The sequence below is a fragment of the Bos indicus x Bos taurus genome, chromosome 10 (genome assembly GCF_003369695.1).
Source record: "Bos indicus x Bos taurus breed Angus x Brahman F1 hybrid chromosome 10, Bos_hybrid_MaternalHap_v2.0, whole genome shotgun sequence".
Lineage (NCBI taxonomy): Eukaryota > Metazoa > Chordata > Mammalia > Artiodactyla > Bovidae > Bos > Bos indicus x Bos taurus.
Window position 1 is genome coordinate 66457215 of NC_040085.1, and position 16203 is coordinate 66473417.

Sequence of the window (16203 nt, forward strand, 5' to 3'; positions counted from 1 at the left end):
GCTATCAGCCATGCTGTTCAGGGCCACCCAAGATAGACGCATCACAGTGAAGACTTCTGACAAAATGTGTTCCACAGGAAATGGCAAACCACTCCAGTATTCCTCCTGCGAGAACCCCATGAACAGTGTGAAGAGACAAAAAGATATGACATCAGAAGCTGAGTCCCCCAGGTTGGAAGATGTCCAATATGTAACTGGGGAAGAACAATGAACCATTACTAATAGCTCCAGAAATAATGAAGTGGTTGGGCCAAAGCAGAATTAGCACTCAGTTGTGGATGTGACTGATGGGGAAAGTAAACCTCGACACTGTAAAGAACAATAATTGCACAGGAACCTGGAATGTTAGCTCCACAAATTAAGGTAAATAGGCTGTGGTCAAACAGGAGATGGCAGGCGTGAACATCACAGTTTAGGAGTCAGCAAACTAAAAAGGACTGGAATGGGTGAATTTAATTCAGATGAAATGGTCTCCTTTAGGATGGACTGGTTGAATCTCCTTGCAGTCCAAGGGATTCTCAAGAGTCTTCTCCAACACCACAGTTCAAAAGCATCAGTTCTTCTGTGCTCAGCCCTCTTTATAGTCCAACTCTCACATCCATACATGACTACTGGAAAAACCATAGCTTTGACTAGATAGACCTTTGTTGGCAAAGTAATGTCTCTGCTTTTTAATATGCTGGCTAGATTGGTCATAAATTTTCTTCCAAGGAGCAAACGTCCTTTAATTTCATGGCTGCAGTCACTATCTGCAGTGATTTTGGAGCCCCCCAAAATAAAGTCAGCCACTGTTTCCACTGTTTCCCCATCTATTTGCCATGAAGTAATGGGACCAGATGCCATGATCTTAGTTTTCTGAATGTTGAGTTGTAAGCCAACTTTTTCACTCTCCACTTTCACTTTCATCAAGAGGCTTTTTAGTTCCTCTTCACTTTCTGCCATAAGGGTGGTGGCATCTGCATATCTGAGGTTATTGATATTTCTCCCAGTAATCTTGATTCCAGCTTGTGCTTCATCCAGCCCATCGTTTCTCATAATGTACTCTGCATAGGAGTTAAATAAGCAGGGTGACAATATACAGCCTTGATGTACTCCTTTCCCTATTTGGAACCAGTCTGTTGTTCCATGTCCAGCTCTAACTGTTGCTTCCTGACCTGCATACAGATGTCTCAAGAGGCAGGTCAGGTGGTCTAGTATTCCCATCTCTTTTAGAATTTTCCACCGTTTATTGTGATCCACACAGTCAAAGGCTTTGGCATAGTCAATAAAGCAGAAGTAGATGTTTTTCTGGAACTCTCTTGCTTTTTCAATAATCCAACGGATGTTGGCAATTTGATCTCTGGTTCCTCTGCCTTTTCTAAATCCAGCTTGAGCATCTGGAAGTTCATGGTTCACGTGTTGCTGAAGCCTCGCTTGGAGAATTTTGAGCATTACTTTACTAGCGTGTGAGATGAGTGCAATTGTGTGGTAGTTTGAGCATTCATTGGCATTGCCTTTCTTTGGGATTGGAATGAAAACTGACCTTTTCCAGTCCTGTGGCCACTGCTGAGTTTTCCCAATTCGATGGCATATTGAGTGCAGCACTTTCACAGCATCATCTTTCAGGATTTGAAATAGCTCAACTGGAATTCCATCACCTCCACTAGCTTTGTTTGTAGTGATGCTTCCTAAGGCCCATTTGACTTCACATTCCAGGATGTCTGGCTCTAGGTGAGTGATCATACCATCACGATTATCTGGGTCATGAAGATCTTTTTTGAATAGTTCTTCTGTGTATTCTTGCCAAGTCTTCTTAATATCTTCTGCTTCTGTTAGGTCCATACCATTTCTGTCCTTTATTGTGCCCATCTTTGCATGAAATGTTCCCTTGGTATCTCTAATTTTCTTGAAGAGATCTCTAGTCTTCCCATTTCTATTGTTTTCCTCTATATCTTTGCACTGATCACTGAGGAAGGCTTTCTTATCTCTTCTTGCTATTCTTTGGAACTCTGCATTCAAATGCGTATATCTTTCCTTTTCTCCTTTGCTTTTCACAGCTATTTGTAAGGCCTCCTCAGACAGCCATTTTGCTTTTTGCATTTCTTTTTCTCGGAAATGGTCTTGATCCCTGTCTCCTGTACAATGTTATGAACCTCCATCCATAGTTCTTCAGGCACTCTGTCAGATCTAATCCCTTGAATCTATTTCTCACTTCTATATAATTGTAAGGGATTTGATTTAGGTCATACCTAAATGGTCTAGTGATTTTCCCTTTCTTCAATTTTAGTCTGAATTTGGCAATAAGGAGTTCATGATCTGAGCCACAGTCAGCTCCCAGTCTTGTTTTTGCTGACTGTATTGAGCTTCTCCATCTTTGGCTTCAAAGAATATAATCAATCTGATTTCAGTATTGACCATCTGGTGATGTCCACGTGTAGAATCTTCTCTTGTGTTCTTGGGAGAGGGTGTTTGCTATGACCAATGTATTCTCTTGGCAAAACTGGAAGGTGTTATATGTCTTCACAGAACCAGTCAACTTCAGCTTCTTCAGCATTAGTGGTTGGGTCAATACTTGGGCCAGTACTTGGGTACTGAAATGCAGTACTAGGGTGTAATCTCAAAAACAACAGAATGATCTCCATTCATTTCCATGGCAAACCATTCAACATCACAGTAATCCAAGTCTATGCCCCAACCACTAAGGCTGAAGAAGCTGAAGTTGACCAGTTCTGTAAAGACATACAACACCTTCTAGAACTAACACCAAAAATAGATGTCCTTTTCATCACAGAGGATTGGAATGCACAATTAGGAAGTCAAGAGATACCTGTAGTAACAGGCAAGTTTAGCCCTGCAATACAAAATGAAGTAGGGCGAAGGCTAACAGAGTTTTGTCAAGAGAACACACTAGTCATAGCAAACACTCTCTTCCAGCAACACAACAGACAATTCTTCACATGGATATCACCAAATGGTCAATGCCAAAACTGATTATATTCTTTGCAGTCGACGATGGAGAAACTCTATACAGTCAGCAAAAAGAAGACCTGGAGTTGACTGTGGCTCAGATCATGAGCTCCTTACTGAAAAATTCAGACCTAAATTGAAGAAAATAAGGAAAACCACTAGGTCATACATCAATTATACCTCAATAAAGCTGGGGGGGGGGTGGAAATAGTAAAAAAAATAAAATAAAAATTAAAAATAAAATTGATACTGTTCTTATCCAATTATGTTAAAAATAAAAACATTTAATTTTTTTTAATTAAGTGAAATTATTATATAATGTGTTCCAAGTTCCTCACTGTGTTTCATTATATTCACTAACTACATTTAATTCCCCAAACCAAGTGATTTAACACATAATAAACCCATACAAATATTAATATTTCTCCATCAGAATATAATATCCCACTAACCAACTGAAAAACACAAATTTTATATAAAAATACCCTTTTAAAGCCAATATTCCAATTTTCTCATAAGCTAACTTTATAAGAGGCTACTCCTTAAGGTGTTTGACCATAGCAACTCAGTCATTAAAAACATTAATTGAAGCACTCTGCTTTATATTCCTACTGATAGTTACTATGCTAAGGACATGTTTAAATATATCCAAGGTTAGAAAGAGCTTTATAACAAATAGGTAGGCCAACAATGACAACCAAAGAGTCCAAAACAGTGGATTTACTTTTAAAAAATTTTGTGTACATTTTTCAATTAGTATTTTTACAAATAATGTCTTATTAAAACTAACTTATAGAATTGATAAGCTTAAATTAATATTTATACTGTACTTGTCTTTTTCAATAGTTTCTTGATAAATAATAAATTGCTCCTGCATGTAGTCTTCATGTTTATGAAATACATCACATGTTGGCTTCCAGCTATGGAAAAAAAAATACTGTAATTAGCATCTAAGAATAATAAATTGAAGAAATGATAAAAATGAATGTAACCACTTAAACAATCTTTCCTTTCATGGAGAAAATAAGCTTACATCAAGAAAAACATTCCCATTTCCCATCATCACCACTATGACCATACATGCAATTGTATACATGTTTGAATGTCAACATCCACTAATTTTCACATAAAGTTTGTTTGGGAACCATGACTAGGGAAGGAACAAATTTGACATGCCTGGGTTGTGTATTGCAATGACATCTCTGGAATATACTCTGCAACACTCTATGTTGTATAGAGTGTTGGCATCAGGCTATCTTTCTCATCATACTTATAAGATCTTGGTTAAGAAATTCTATTGGAGTAAATATTTATAGAGTTGTTGCTGTTCAGTTGCTAAATCATAACCAACTCTTTGTGACCCCATGAACTGCAGCATTCCAGGCTCCCCTTATTTTACCATCTCCCAGAGTTTGCTCAAATTCATGTCCAGTGAGTCAGTGATGCTATCTAACCATCTCATCCTATGCCACTCCCTTCTCCTTTTGCTTTCAATCTTTCCCAGCATCAGGGTCTTTTCCATGAGTTGGCTCTTTGCATCAGGTGGTCAAAGTATTGGATCTTCAGCTCCAGCATCAGTCCCTCTGATGAATATTCAGGGTCAATTTCCTTTGGGATTGATGGGTTTGATCTCCTTGCAATCCATGCAACTTTCAAGAGTCTTCTCCAACACAATTCGAAAGCATCAATTCTTTGGTGCTCAGTCTTCTTTACAGACCAACTCACATCCGTACATGACTACTGAAAAACGGACTCTACAGATCTTTGTAGATAAAGTGATGTCTCCGTTTTTTAATATACTGTTTCTGTTTGTTATAGCTTGCCTTTCAATGAGCAAGTGTCTTTTAATTTCATGGCAGCACCTGTCACTGTCTGCAGTGACTTTGGAGCCCAAGAAAAGAAAATCTGTCACTGCTTCCACTTTTTCCCCTTGTATTTGCCATGAAGAGATGGGACCAGGTGCCCTGATCTTAGATTTTTGAATGCTGAGTTTTAAGCCAACTTTTTCACTCTCCTCTTTCACCCTCATCAAGAGACTCTTTCAGTTAAGTTCAGTTCAGTCACTCAGTCATGTCCAACTCTTTGCGACCCCATAAATCACAGTACGCCAGGCCTCCCTGTCCATCACTAACTCCCAGAGTTCACTCAAACTCATGTCCATCAAGTCGGTGATACCATCCAGACATCTCATCCTCTGTCGTCCCCTTCTCCTCCTGCCCCCAATCCCTCCCAGCATCAGAGTCTTTTCCAATGAGTTAGTTCTTCACATGAGGTGGCCAAAGTATTGGAGTTTCAGCCTCAGCATCAGTACTCCCAATGAACACCCAGGACTGATCTCCTTTAGAATGGACTGGTTGGATCTCCTTGCAGTCCAAGGGACTCTCAAGAGTCTTCTCCAACACCACAGTTCAAAAGTATCAATTCTTCGGCACTCAGCTTTCTTCACAGTCCAACTCTCACATCCATACATGACTACTGGAAAAACCATAGTCTTGACTAGATAGGCCTTTGTTGGCAAAGTAATGTCTCTGCTTTTGAATATGCTATCTAGGTTAGTCATAATTTTCCTTCCAAGGAGTAAAGTGAAAGAAAGTGAAGTTGCTCAGTTGTGTCCGACTCTTTGTGACCCCATGGACTGTAGCCTATCAGGCTCCTCTGTCCATGGGATTTTCCAGGTAAGAGTGCTGGAGTGGATTGCCATTTCCTTCTCCAGGGGATCTTCCCGACCCAGGAATCAAACCCAGGTCTCCCGCATTGCAGGCAGACGTTTTACCATCTGAGCCACCAGGGAAGCCCCAAGGAGTAAGTGTCTTTTAATTTCATGGCTACAGTACCCCTACCATAGTTTGCCCTCAGGCCAAACTACGGGGAGGGAACACAGCCCCACCCATCAGCAGAAAATTGGATTAAAAATCTACTGAGCATGGCCGTGCCCATCAGAGCAAGACCTGTTTGCCCCAGAGCCAGTAACTCTAATCAAGGAGCTTCTACAGTGGCACCCCACTCCAGTACTCTTGCCTGGAAAATCCCATGGATGGAGGAACCTGGTGGGCTGCAGTCCCTGGGGTCGCTAAGAGTCAGACACGACTGAGCGACTTCACTTTCACTTTTCACTTTCATGCACTGGAGAAGGAAATGGCAACCCGCTCCAGTGTTCTTGCCTGGAGAATCTCAGGGACAGGGGAGCCTGGTGGACTTCCGTCTATGGGGTCGCACAGTCAGACACTACTGAAGCGACTTAGCAGCAGCACAAGCCTTTTATCCTTATCTACCAGAGGGCAGATAGAATGAAAACCACAATCACAGAAAACTAATCAAACTGATCACATGGATCACAGCCTTGTCTAACTCAATGAAACTATGAGCCATGCCATGTAGGGCCACCCAAGACAGACTGGTCATGGTGGAGAGTTCAGTCCACTGGAGAAGGAAATGGCAAACCACTTCAGCATTCTTACCTTGAGAACCCTATGAACAGTATGAAAAGGCATAAAATATGACACTGAAAGATGAACTTCCCAGGTCAGTAGGTGCCCAATATGCTACTGGAGAGGAGTGAAGAAATAGCTCCAAAAAGAATGAAGAGACTGAGCCAAAGTGGAAACAATGCCCAGTTGTGGATGTGTCTGGTGGTGAAAATAAAGTCTGAAGCTATAAAGAATAATACTGCATAGGAACCTGGAATGTTAGGACCATGAATCAAGTTAAATTGGAAGTGATCAAGCAAGAGATGGCAAGAATGAATGTCAACATTTTAGGAATCAGTGAACTAAAATGAACTGGAATGGGTGAATTTAATTCAGATGACCATTACATCTACTACTGTAGGCAAGAATCCCCTAGGAAGAATGGAGTAGCCCTCATAGTTAACAAGAGAGTCCACAATGTAGTACTTGGGTGCAATCTCAAAAACGACAGAATGATCTCTGTTCGTTTCCAAGGCAAACCATTTAATATCATGGTAATCCAAATCTATGCCCCAACCAGTAACGCTGAAGAAGCTGAAGTTGAACAGTTCTATGATGGCCTACAAGAACTTCTAGAACTAACATCCAAAAAAATATGTCCTTTTCATTATAGGGGACTGGAATGCAAAAGTAGGAAGTCAAGAAGTAACAGGCAAGTTTGGCCTTGGAGTACAAAATGAAGCAGAGCAAAGGCTAACAGAGTTTTGCCAAGAGAATGCACTGGTCATAGTAAACACCCTCTTCCAACAACATAAAAGACGACTACACATGGACTTCACCAGATGATCGATACTGAAATCAGACTGATTATGTTCTTTGCAGCCAAAGATGGAGAAGCTCTATACAGTTAGCAAAAACAAGACCAGGAGTTGACTATGGCTCAGATCATGAACTTCTTATTGCCAAATTCAGACTTAAATTGAAGAAAGTGGGAAAAACCACTAGCCATAATTCAGGTATGGCCTAAATCAAATCCCTTACACTTATACAGTGGAAGTGAAAAATAGATTCAAGGGATTAGATTTGATAGAGAGAATGTCTGAAGAACTATGGATGGAGGTTCAGAACATTGTACAGGAGGTGGTGATCAAGACCATCCCCAAGAAAAAGAAATGCAAAAAGGCAAAATGGTTGTCTGAGGAGGCCCTACAAATAGCTGAGAAAAGAAGAGAAGTGAAAGACAAAGGAGAAAGGCAAAGATATATCCATCTGAATGCAGAGTTTCGAGGAAAAGCAAGGAGAGTTAAGAAAGCTTTCCTAAGTGATCAATGCAAAGAAAGAGGAAAACAATAGAATGGGAAAGACTAGCGATCTCTTCAAGAAAATTAGAGATACCAAGGGAATACTTCATGCAAAGAGGGGCACAATAAAGGAGAGAGATGGTATGGACCTAACAGAAGCAGAAGACATTAAGAAGACTTGGCAAGAATACACAGAAGAACTATTCAAAAAAGATCTTAATGACCCAGATAACCACGATGGCGTGATCACTCACCTAGAGCCAGACATCCTGGAATGTGAAGTCAAGTGGGCCTTAGGAAGCATCACTACAAACAAAGCTAATGGAGGTGTTGGAAATTCCAGTTGAATTCCTCAAAGATGATGCTGTGAATGTTGCACTTAATATGCCAGCAAACTTGGAAAACTCAGCAGTGGCCACAGGACTGGAAAAGATCAGTTTTCATTCCAATCCCAAAGAAAGGCAATGACAAAAATGTTCAAACTACTGCATAATTGCACTCATCTCACACACTAGCAAAGTAATGCTCAAAATTCTCCAAGCAAGGCTTCAATAGTATGTGAACTGGGAACTTTCTGATTCAGAAAAGGCAGAGGAACCAGAGATCAAACTGCCAACATCCGTTGGATTATCTAAAAAGCAAGAGAGTTCCAGAAAAACATCTGCTTCATTGACTGTGCTAAAATCCTTTGCTGTGTAGATCACAACAAGCTGTGGAAAATTCTTAAAGAGATGGGAATATCTGATCACCTTACCTGCCTCCTGCAAAACCTGTATGCAAGTCAAGAAGCATCAGTTAGAACTGGACATGGAACAATGGACTGGTTTAAAATTGGGTATGTAGTACATCAAGGCTGTATATTATCACCATGTTTATTTAACTTATATGCAGATTACTTCACTGGGAATGCCGAGCTGGATGAAACACAAGTTGGAATCAAGATTGCAGGGAGAAATATCAATAACCTCAGATATGTGATAACACCACCCTTATGACAGAAACCAAAGAACTAAAGAGCCTCTTGAAAGTGAAAGAGGAGAGTGAAAAAGCTGGCTTAAAACTCAACATCCAAAAAATGAAGATCACGGCATCTGGTCCTATTACTTCATGGCAAATAGATGGGGAAACAATGAAAACAGTGACAGACTTTATTTTGGGGGGCTCCAAAATCACTGTAGATGGTGACTGCAGCCATGAAATTAAAAGACACTTGCTCCTTGGAAAAAAAACTATGACTAACCTAGACAGCATATTCAAAAGCAGAGACATTACTTTGCCAACAAAGGTCCGTCTAGTCAAGGCTATGATTTTTCCAGTGGTCATGTATGGATATGAGAGTTGGACCATAAAGAAGGCTGAGCATTGAAGAATTGATGCCTCAACTGTGGTGTTGGAGAAGACTCTTGAAAGTCCCTTGGACAGAAAGGAGATCAACCAGTCAATCCTAAAAACAAATCAATCCAGAATATTCACTGGAAGAACTGAGGCTGAAGCTCCAACACTTTGGCCACCTGATGTGAAGAGTTGACTCTTGGGAAGCTGGGAAAGACTGAAGGCAGGAGGAGAAGGGGATAACAAAGGACAAGATGGTTGACGGCATCACTAACTCAATGGACATAAGTTTGAACAAGCTCCAGGAGATGGTGAAGGACAGGGAAGCCTGGAATGCTACAGTCCATGGGATTGCAAAGAGTCAGACACGACTGACTGACTGAACAACAACAACAACATATTCCTACATTGTGCGAGCAAGGTGATTTTCTTATTTCCTGGCCAATACCAGGTATTAACCTTCTTTAAATTTCTGTAAAACTTAAAGGCAAAATAATGTACAATAATATATAATATTATTGCTTTAATTTGGATGTCTTTGATCGTTAGTAAGATTGAGCATTTGTTCACATGTTCATTAGACATACATTTCTTCACTTTGGTATTTACTTATTTACTGTCTTTGCCCATTTTTTCTAATGGGGCTTTGGCTCTTTATTACTAATTTCTACAAGCACTTTATATTTTTAAAATTAACCCTTCTTTGATGTTTTTCTACTTTATCTTTTTGCTTTTTGTATCAATTTGAGGTGTTTTTCTTTTTAATTTCTATGTATATTTACCATTTTTTCCCAGTGTGATTTCTACCTTTGATGACATAGAAAGATCTTCTCTCAAAGATTATAGTCACCTATATTGTCTTCTCATACTTTCATGAATTCATATTTCACATTTAAATCACTTAGCCACAAGCTGAAATCATGAACTAGAGGTATTTGTGCATTAAAATCAACAGATCCTACTAACTGTCCTCAGAACCCAGCAGAGAATAATCTTGTATAAAGTACATCTTGAACACAGTAGGTTCTAAGGAGAAACTACCAGTAATTTTCCAGAACCCACTGCAGCTAATTGAGGGAAACCACGGGCAGGTCATGGTGGAGAGGTCTGACAGAATGTGGTCCACTGGAGAAGGGCATGGCAAACCACTTCAGTATTCTTGCCTTGAGAACCCCATGAACAGTATGAAAAGGCAAAACGATAGGATACTGAAAGAGGAACTCCCCAGGTCAGTAGGTGCCCAGTATGCTACTGGAGATAAGTGGAGAAGTAACTCCAGAAAGAATGAAGGGATGGAGCCAAAGCAAAAACAATACCCAGATGGGAGGGATTGGGGGCAGGAGGAGAAGGGGACGACGGAGGCTGAGATGGCTGGGTGGCATCACCGACTCAATGGAAGTGAGTTTGAGTGAACTCCGGGAGTTGGTGATGGACAGGGAGGCCTGGCGTGCTGCAATTCATGGGGTCGCAAAGAGTCAGACACGACTGAGCGACTGAACTGAACTGAACTGGTAAAACCTACTGCAGTACACCTCAAAGAAAAAGTTGAACAGTACATAGTGTTTTGTTAATGATACTGCCAAAAAAAAAATTTAAACATTGATAATTTCAGTGTTAGCAAGGTTGTGAGGACTAGAAACTCTCATATATTGTTGGTGAAAGTATAAGTTAGTATAATTTTTTTGGAGAGAAGTTTAGAATTATTTATCAAATATTTAAACATGCATACTCTCTGATCTAGCAATGCCATTTCCAGGAGTTCATTCTATAGCAGCAGTTCTAGAAATATGGAAGGAGACCTGTATATATTGCTTATAATAGGAAATAACTGTAAATAACCAAAATGTGTATTAATAGGAGAATGATTAAGTAACTTAGGATGCATCAATACTATAAAATACTACGGAGCTGTTAAAAAAGAATGAAATCTATACACAATCATCACATGTATAGTACCATTTACATTACATATTGTTAAATTTTAAAAACAAGTTGAAAAATCAGAACAGTATGATTGCATTTTTGAGACAAGCAAAGTCAGAAATACAGGTAGATATATAAATAAGCATACGTAGTAATGGTGTTGAATGTATATTTTAAAAGGTCTGAAAGGGTGCTCACTGTTAAGAGTGATTACCTATAAGAAAGAGGACAGGGTGGGGGTGGGGACTACAGACAGGGAGAGACTTTTTACTCCATATATTTGCATACTCTTTGAATTTTTATACTAGGCATGTGTCACTTTTATTTAAAACGACTAAGAAAAAGTAATAAGGGAAACCAAAAAGCTTATGAAATTTTAAAATAACAAAACATTTTAAAACAGGTATGATTCTTTAGTACTTAATACAAAGACAGTGGCCCACATAAAATTAAATACAGAAAGCTAACACACTTTATTTTTGTAAGTACCTGATCATACAATTAGGTTCCATTAACAAGTCTTAGTAAAAAAAAAAACAACAAGTCTTTGCTTCAAAATGTTTGTCTTAAATAATATTAATAGATATAAATATTAGAATAGGATGTGAGACTATACTGAAAGAATTAAGATACTAAATAGTTTTATTTTGAAAAGCTACTAATTTTGGGCTAGTTCCCTTAGACAAAAAGATCTTGAAAATTCAAAGATGAAAATTATTTTAGATCCATTTATCTAATAGGAATTTTCTATACTGAGTCTAGATTATTCAAAATATTATATTTATACTAACTGGATTTGAACTAGAGAGATCTTAGGGCTTTCCTGATAGCTCAGTTGGTAAAGAATCCGCCTGCATTGCAAGAGACCCCACTTCAATTGCTAGGTGAGAAAGATCCTCTGGAAAAGAGATAGGCTACCCACTCCAGTACTCTTGGGCTTCCTTTGTGGCTCAGCTGGTAAAGAATCTGCCTGCAATGCAGGAAACCTGAGTTCAATCTCTGGGCTGGGAAGATCCCCTGGAGAAGGGAATGGCTACTCACTCCAGTATTCTGGTCTGGAGAATTCCATGGACTGCATAGTCCATGAAGTCACAAACAGTCAGACATGACTGAGTGACTTTCACCTCACTTACAACACTTACTTCTTTCTTTTGAACCTTCTGTTATCCCTTTTACAGTGTCTTGTAACAAGGAAATTTGAAGACCTGATTCATCATTTTCCTAATATTGGTGAAGTGAAGTCGCTCAGTCGTGTCCGACTCTTTGCGACCCCATGGACACCAGGCTCCTCCGTCCATGGGATTTTCTAGGCAAGAGTACTGGAGTGAGTTGCCATTTCCTTCTCCAGGGAATCTTCCGGACCCAGAAATCAAACCCAGGTTTCCCACATTGTAGACAGACGCTTTACCGTCTGAGCTACCAGGGAAGTCCAATATAAAATACCTCTTTCAAGCAACAGTGTCTTCAACTATGAACTCAATACTCCTGAATAAGAGAATCTAATGACAATTATTGAAAGTTTCTTTAAAATACTCACTTACTACAGTTGTCTTTGATCTCTTTACTATGTTTACAGTAATGACCAATTTCCTCATCTGTCGTATTTATAGTTTCATGTATCTTACAAACAGTAGCTTTGTATTCTTTAATATCTTCAAAGCATTCTAGAAAACAGAAATATTTATTTTCTTAAGGAGAAATTATAAATTAAAAATAAACAAATACAGTAGGAAAAAAGATATGGCAACTGACCTAAAAAAGGAGAACCAAAGAATGGACAGGAAGTGAAGCTTGAGATGGGAAGGGCCCTAAAGAGCACAGGACCAGTCAGGCTTGGTCCTAGACCCAGAAGCTAAGAAGTCGTGTTTGAGATTGAAGAGAAATGTCCCCCGTTCCATCTCTAATGTAAGAGGGCTAGATTAAGAAATGTCTAAGATCAATGGTATCTTATGATGTTATGAGTTCATGTAAACATTTATTCACATGATACTAACTTAAGAGTTGTTTTTGACAAATGTGAAATTTCTATTAATCAATTCCAAGTCATTATTTAATATATCTTCAATTCACTTATTTCTTTGTCACTAGTGAGTAAACACAAGATAAAAATAAAATGTAATTTCTTTAAAAAATTAAAACAAATTCTTAATTCCCTATTCTCTTTTGTTACAGAAAAGATAAACAAATTTATTAAACCTTTCAGAACTATTAGAAATAATGATTGTAGCTTCTTTTGATAGTTTTTATGTAGGATCTTAAAACACTACATTTATATAATTTGCTTTATCATTCTACTCATAATATTAATTTTAATAATTAGCAATCCTGAAAATGTGGCATCCATTAATCCTGGCCACTGACTTTTGATGATTTCTAAAAATATTTAAAATTTTTTACTCAAATGTTTGAAATAACCTGTATTGAAGAAAAAATATTTTCAATTTTATGTAATTATGAGTGATTTCTACTTAAAATTCCTAAACACAAAATAATTAAATGCTGAATACAGAATACCGACATGTACTATTGAAAAACTAGCTAGGGTAAATAGCTTATTATTATTCACTAGATAGAAGGGGGAGCTCTAATGCCAACTATAAATTACCCTAAACCAAGCAACTGCATAACATCTTATATTCTATAAAAAATTAAAACATCTTTGTCATGCAAAACTACTTACTGTTAATTCGCTGAACTATATCTTCTTTAGTACTTATATCTTGTTCATACTGGAAAACTAAAATAAATAATTTTTTTGTAACTTCATTTCATTGTTCAAATGTCAAATAATAATACAAATTGTTACCTACTTCTTTATTTTCATTTTATACCTACCAAATTCTAGCAAAAGTCTGTCCAGACTGACAAATAGGCTGTCATTCATCTTGGACACTTTGCTAAAAAGAAAAATAATAATAATAAGGAAGGATTTTCTAAAAACCTTTTGACAGAGTATTATTACAGAAAAATATGGATGGAAGAGACACCTTCATCTCGGTACTGGGCAGGCATTTAAACAAATGATGTCGTTATATATATTAAAATAAATATATACAATTATACATAGTAAATTGAATGTCGTTGCATTACTAAAAGTTCACAATTGTTTATACATGGTAGTGCCATAAGTCACTGAATAATCTGGAGTCCACAGACACCCAGATTTCTCCAAAGGACATGCTCTTTACAATAAACGGTCATCTCTGAATGTCCTTTCTCGGCGTGAGTACTACGCGTAGCAAAATTCTGAAATTCCTTCACCAACAGCTAGGTAAAACCTACAGGAACCGTGCAATTTGACACTTGCGAATTTACCACCAAGAATCTAAAAGTGGAGGTATTTACTGGACTACCAAGTCGCGTTAAAACAAACAAACAAACAAACGCCTGAGGCGGGGTTTGGACCACTCTTCACCACAGAGTCGAAGAGCTACTACTCTTCCCGCGCGTTCTTAAGCGGGGAGTTTGCTCGCCGACTCCCTTCAGAGACTACTCGCTTCTTTTCACCCGAGACTGTCCCCGACACTCCAGCCTCCCGGCGACCCCCGAAGCCTCGAGCTGCAGTGCGGCAGAAAGCGAGGCCACGGGCCGGGAAAGCCCCCAGAACGCAACCTCCAGTCACACTCCGGGGACAGGGCCCTCCGGCCTCACAAACCCTTCATGGCCGCCTGCCCTCGGAATAACCGCCATCCACAGTTCTTCCCCATGCACCTCACAGTGACCCCCTCTGGGACCCGAACGCCCACCCTTCCTTCCCGGATCCCACACTCTACTCTGGGTGGCGAGAGCCGAGGACGCGACAGCAGATCGCCACACAGACCGGTCCGAGCCCCGCCTCTACCTCGCTCGGCCCCACCCAGCCGCGCGAAGCCCACCGCCGGAGCTCCAGATCGCGCTGAAAAGCAAGGTCCGACTCCCCGCGAGACCGGCGCGGCTGCGCTCACGCCTCCCTCCCCCGCGAAGCGAGAATCAAGCATCCCGCCGCCCGAGACCTGCTGGGATCAGAAGCCCTAGACCCAGGCTAGGAAACCCGTCGGGAGGTGTTGTTTTCTTTCCCTAAGACTAGCCATTCCTTTTGTGAAATAACAGTTTAAAATGCATTTCGGAGAAGAGCAATAAAATTGACATTAACCTTAACATGACAACAAAAACCACTCGAATCAATCGTCAAAATTCAATTTCGCATTCAGGATTCAAAACTCGCTGAAAAGCAAGTCTAAGAATTCAAATACATTTTAATTTAACAAACATTTTGAGAGTGGTATTTGTTTAGTTTCAAATAAAATGTACATTAATATTTTCTTTCCAAAATGCTGTCTTTGTAATTTATACTCTTAGACCTTGCATATCTAAGGTGAAATAAAGAATTCACTTTATAACTTATAACTTATTTATGGTTTATAACTTGTTCACAATGATTTAGACAAATAGTCCCCCCAAACTGCCTTCATTATTTGTATTGTTGTTTAGCCACGAAGTACTCCTTTGCGATCCCATAGACTGTAGCCTGCCAGGCTCCTTAGCCAATGGGATTATTCCCGGTGAAAATGATGTAAATAATTTTCTCAATTCCCTACACCTAAATTGTTTCACAGATTATTAAAATGAAAAAGATACTTTCAGAGATTTTTCTTAAGTACTTCAGATCATATATGCAATAACCAGTTTTATTATAATGTGATATAATGCTGTGCTTATTAGTATCAATGATAGTGAGTCATCAAGGCTAATTTAATGTAAATTTGATGACATAAGAGATTTAGAAGCTTTGTTCTTACTTGTTTATATTTATTAGTTATCCCTTTTTAGGAAGGTATGAGACAATGGACATAAAGGCTAAATTATCATTAGTCTTGCTGGCACTGCATTGCTATGACTGCTAAGAAAACTTGACAGATAAAAAAAGCTGATCCACTTCAATTTAATAGTAGATTTTCTTATGTAAAATTGTGGAGACCTAGAAAAACCACCTTATTGAGATCTGGAAATCAATTTACTTACACTCACATCTATGTATATCCTTATAAAATATACTCTCATAAAAATACACCTGAGTTCTACCAACTCCACTACCCCTTATTCCATTCCAGAAATTCCTTCTGGAAAAGCATTAAAGATGAAGATATTCCATCTACTGAAGAGTTTTAAATAATAAATTTTATTCTCCCCTCTAAATCTCAATGAAATATAATGTTCTGTTTGAAAATTTATAGAATGTTGATGCACGTAAACATTTTCCCTGACAAATCATTAAAATTCTCCCTATTATTAGCACCTTCCCCTCTTGCGCCACA

The 16203-nt window shown here is 38.9% G+C and overlaps 1 protein-coding gene across 1 annotated transcript in view; it reads right to left on the bottom strand.

Annotated features, from left to right (window-relative positions):
• C10H14orf39 (chromosome 10 C14orf39 homolog) overlaps nt 1-14832 on the bottom strand; it is a 49396-nt gene extending 34564 nt beyond the window's left edge. The window contains exons 1-5 of the mRNA XM_027554250.1: nt 14751-14832; nt 13745-13806; nt 13590-13646; nt 12447-12573; nt 3777-3866 (exon numbers count right to left, since the gene is read on the bottom strand). Coding sequence (XP_027410051.1) covers nt 3777-3866; nt 12447-12573; nt 13590-13646; nt 13745-13793 — 323 coding nt within the window. The 5' untranslated portion in view covers nt 13794-13806; nt 14751-14832. The remainder of the gene's footprint in view (nt 1-3776; nt 3867-12446; nt 12574-13589; nt 13647-13744; nt 13807-14750) is intronic.
• Nucleotides 14833-16203: the final 1371 nt, after the last annotated feature.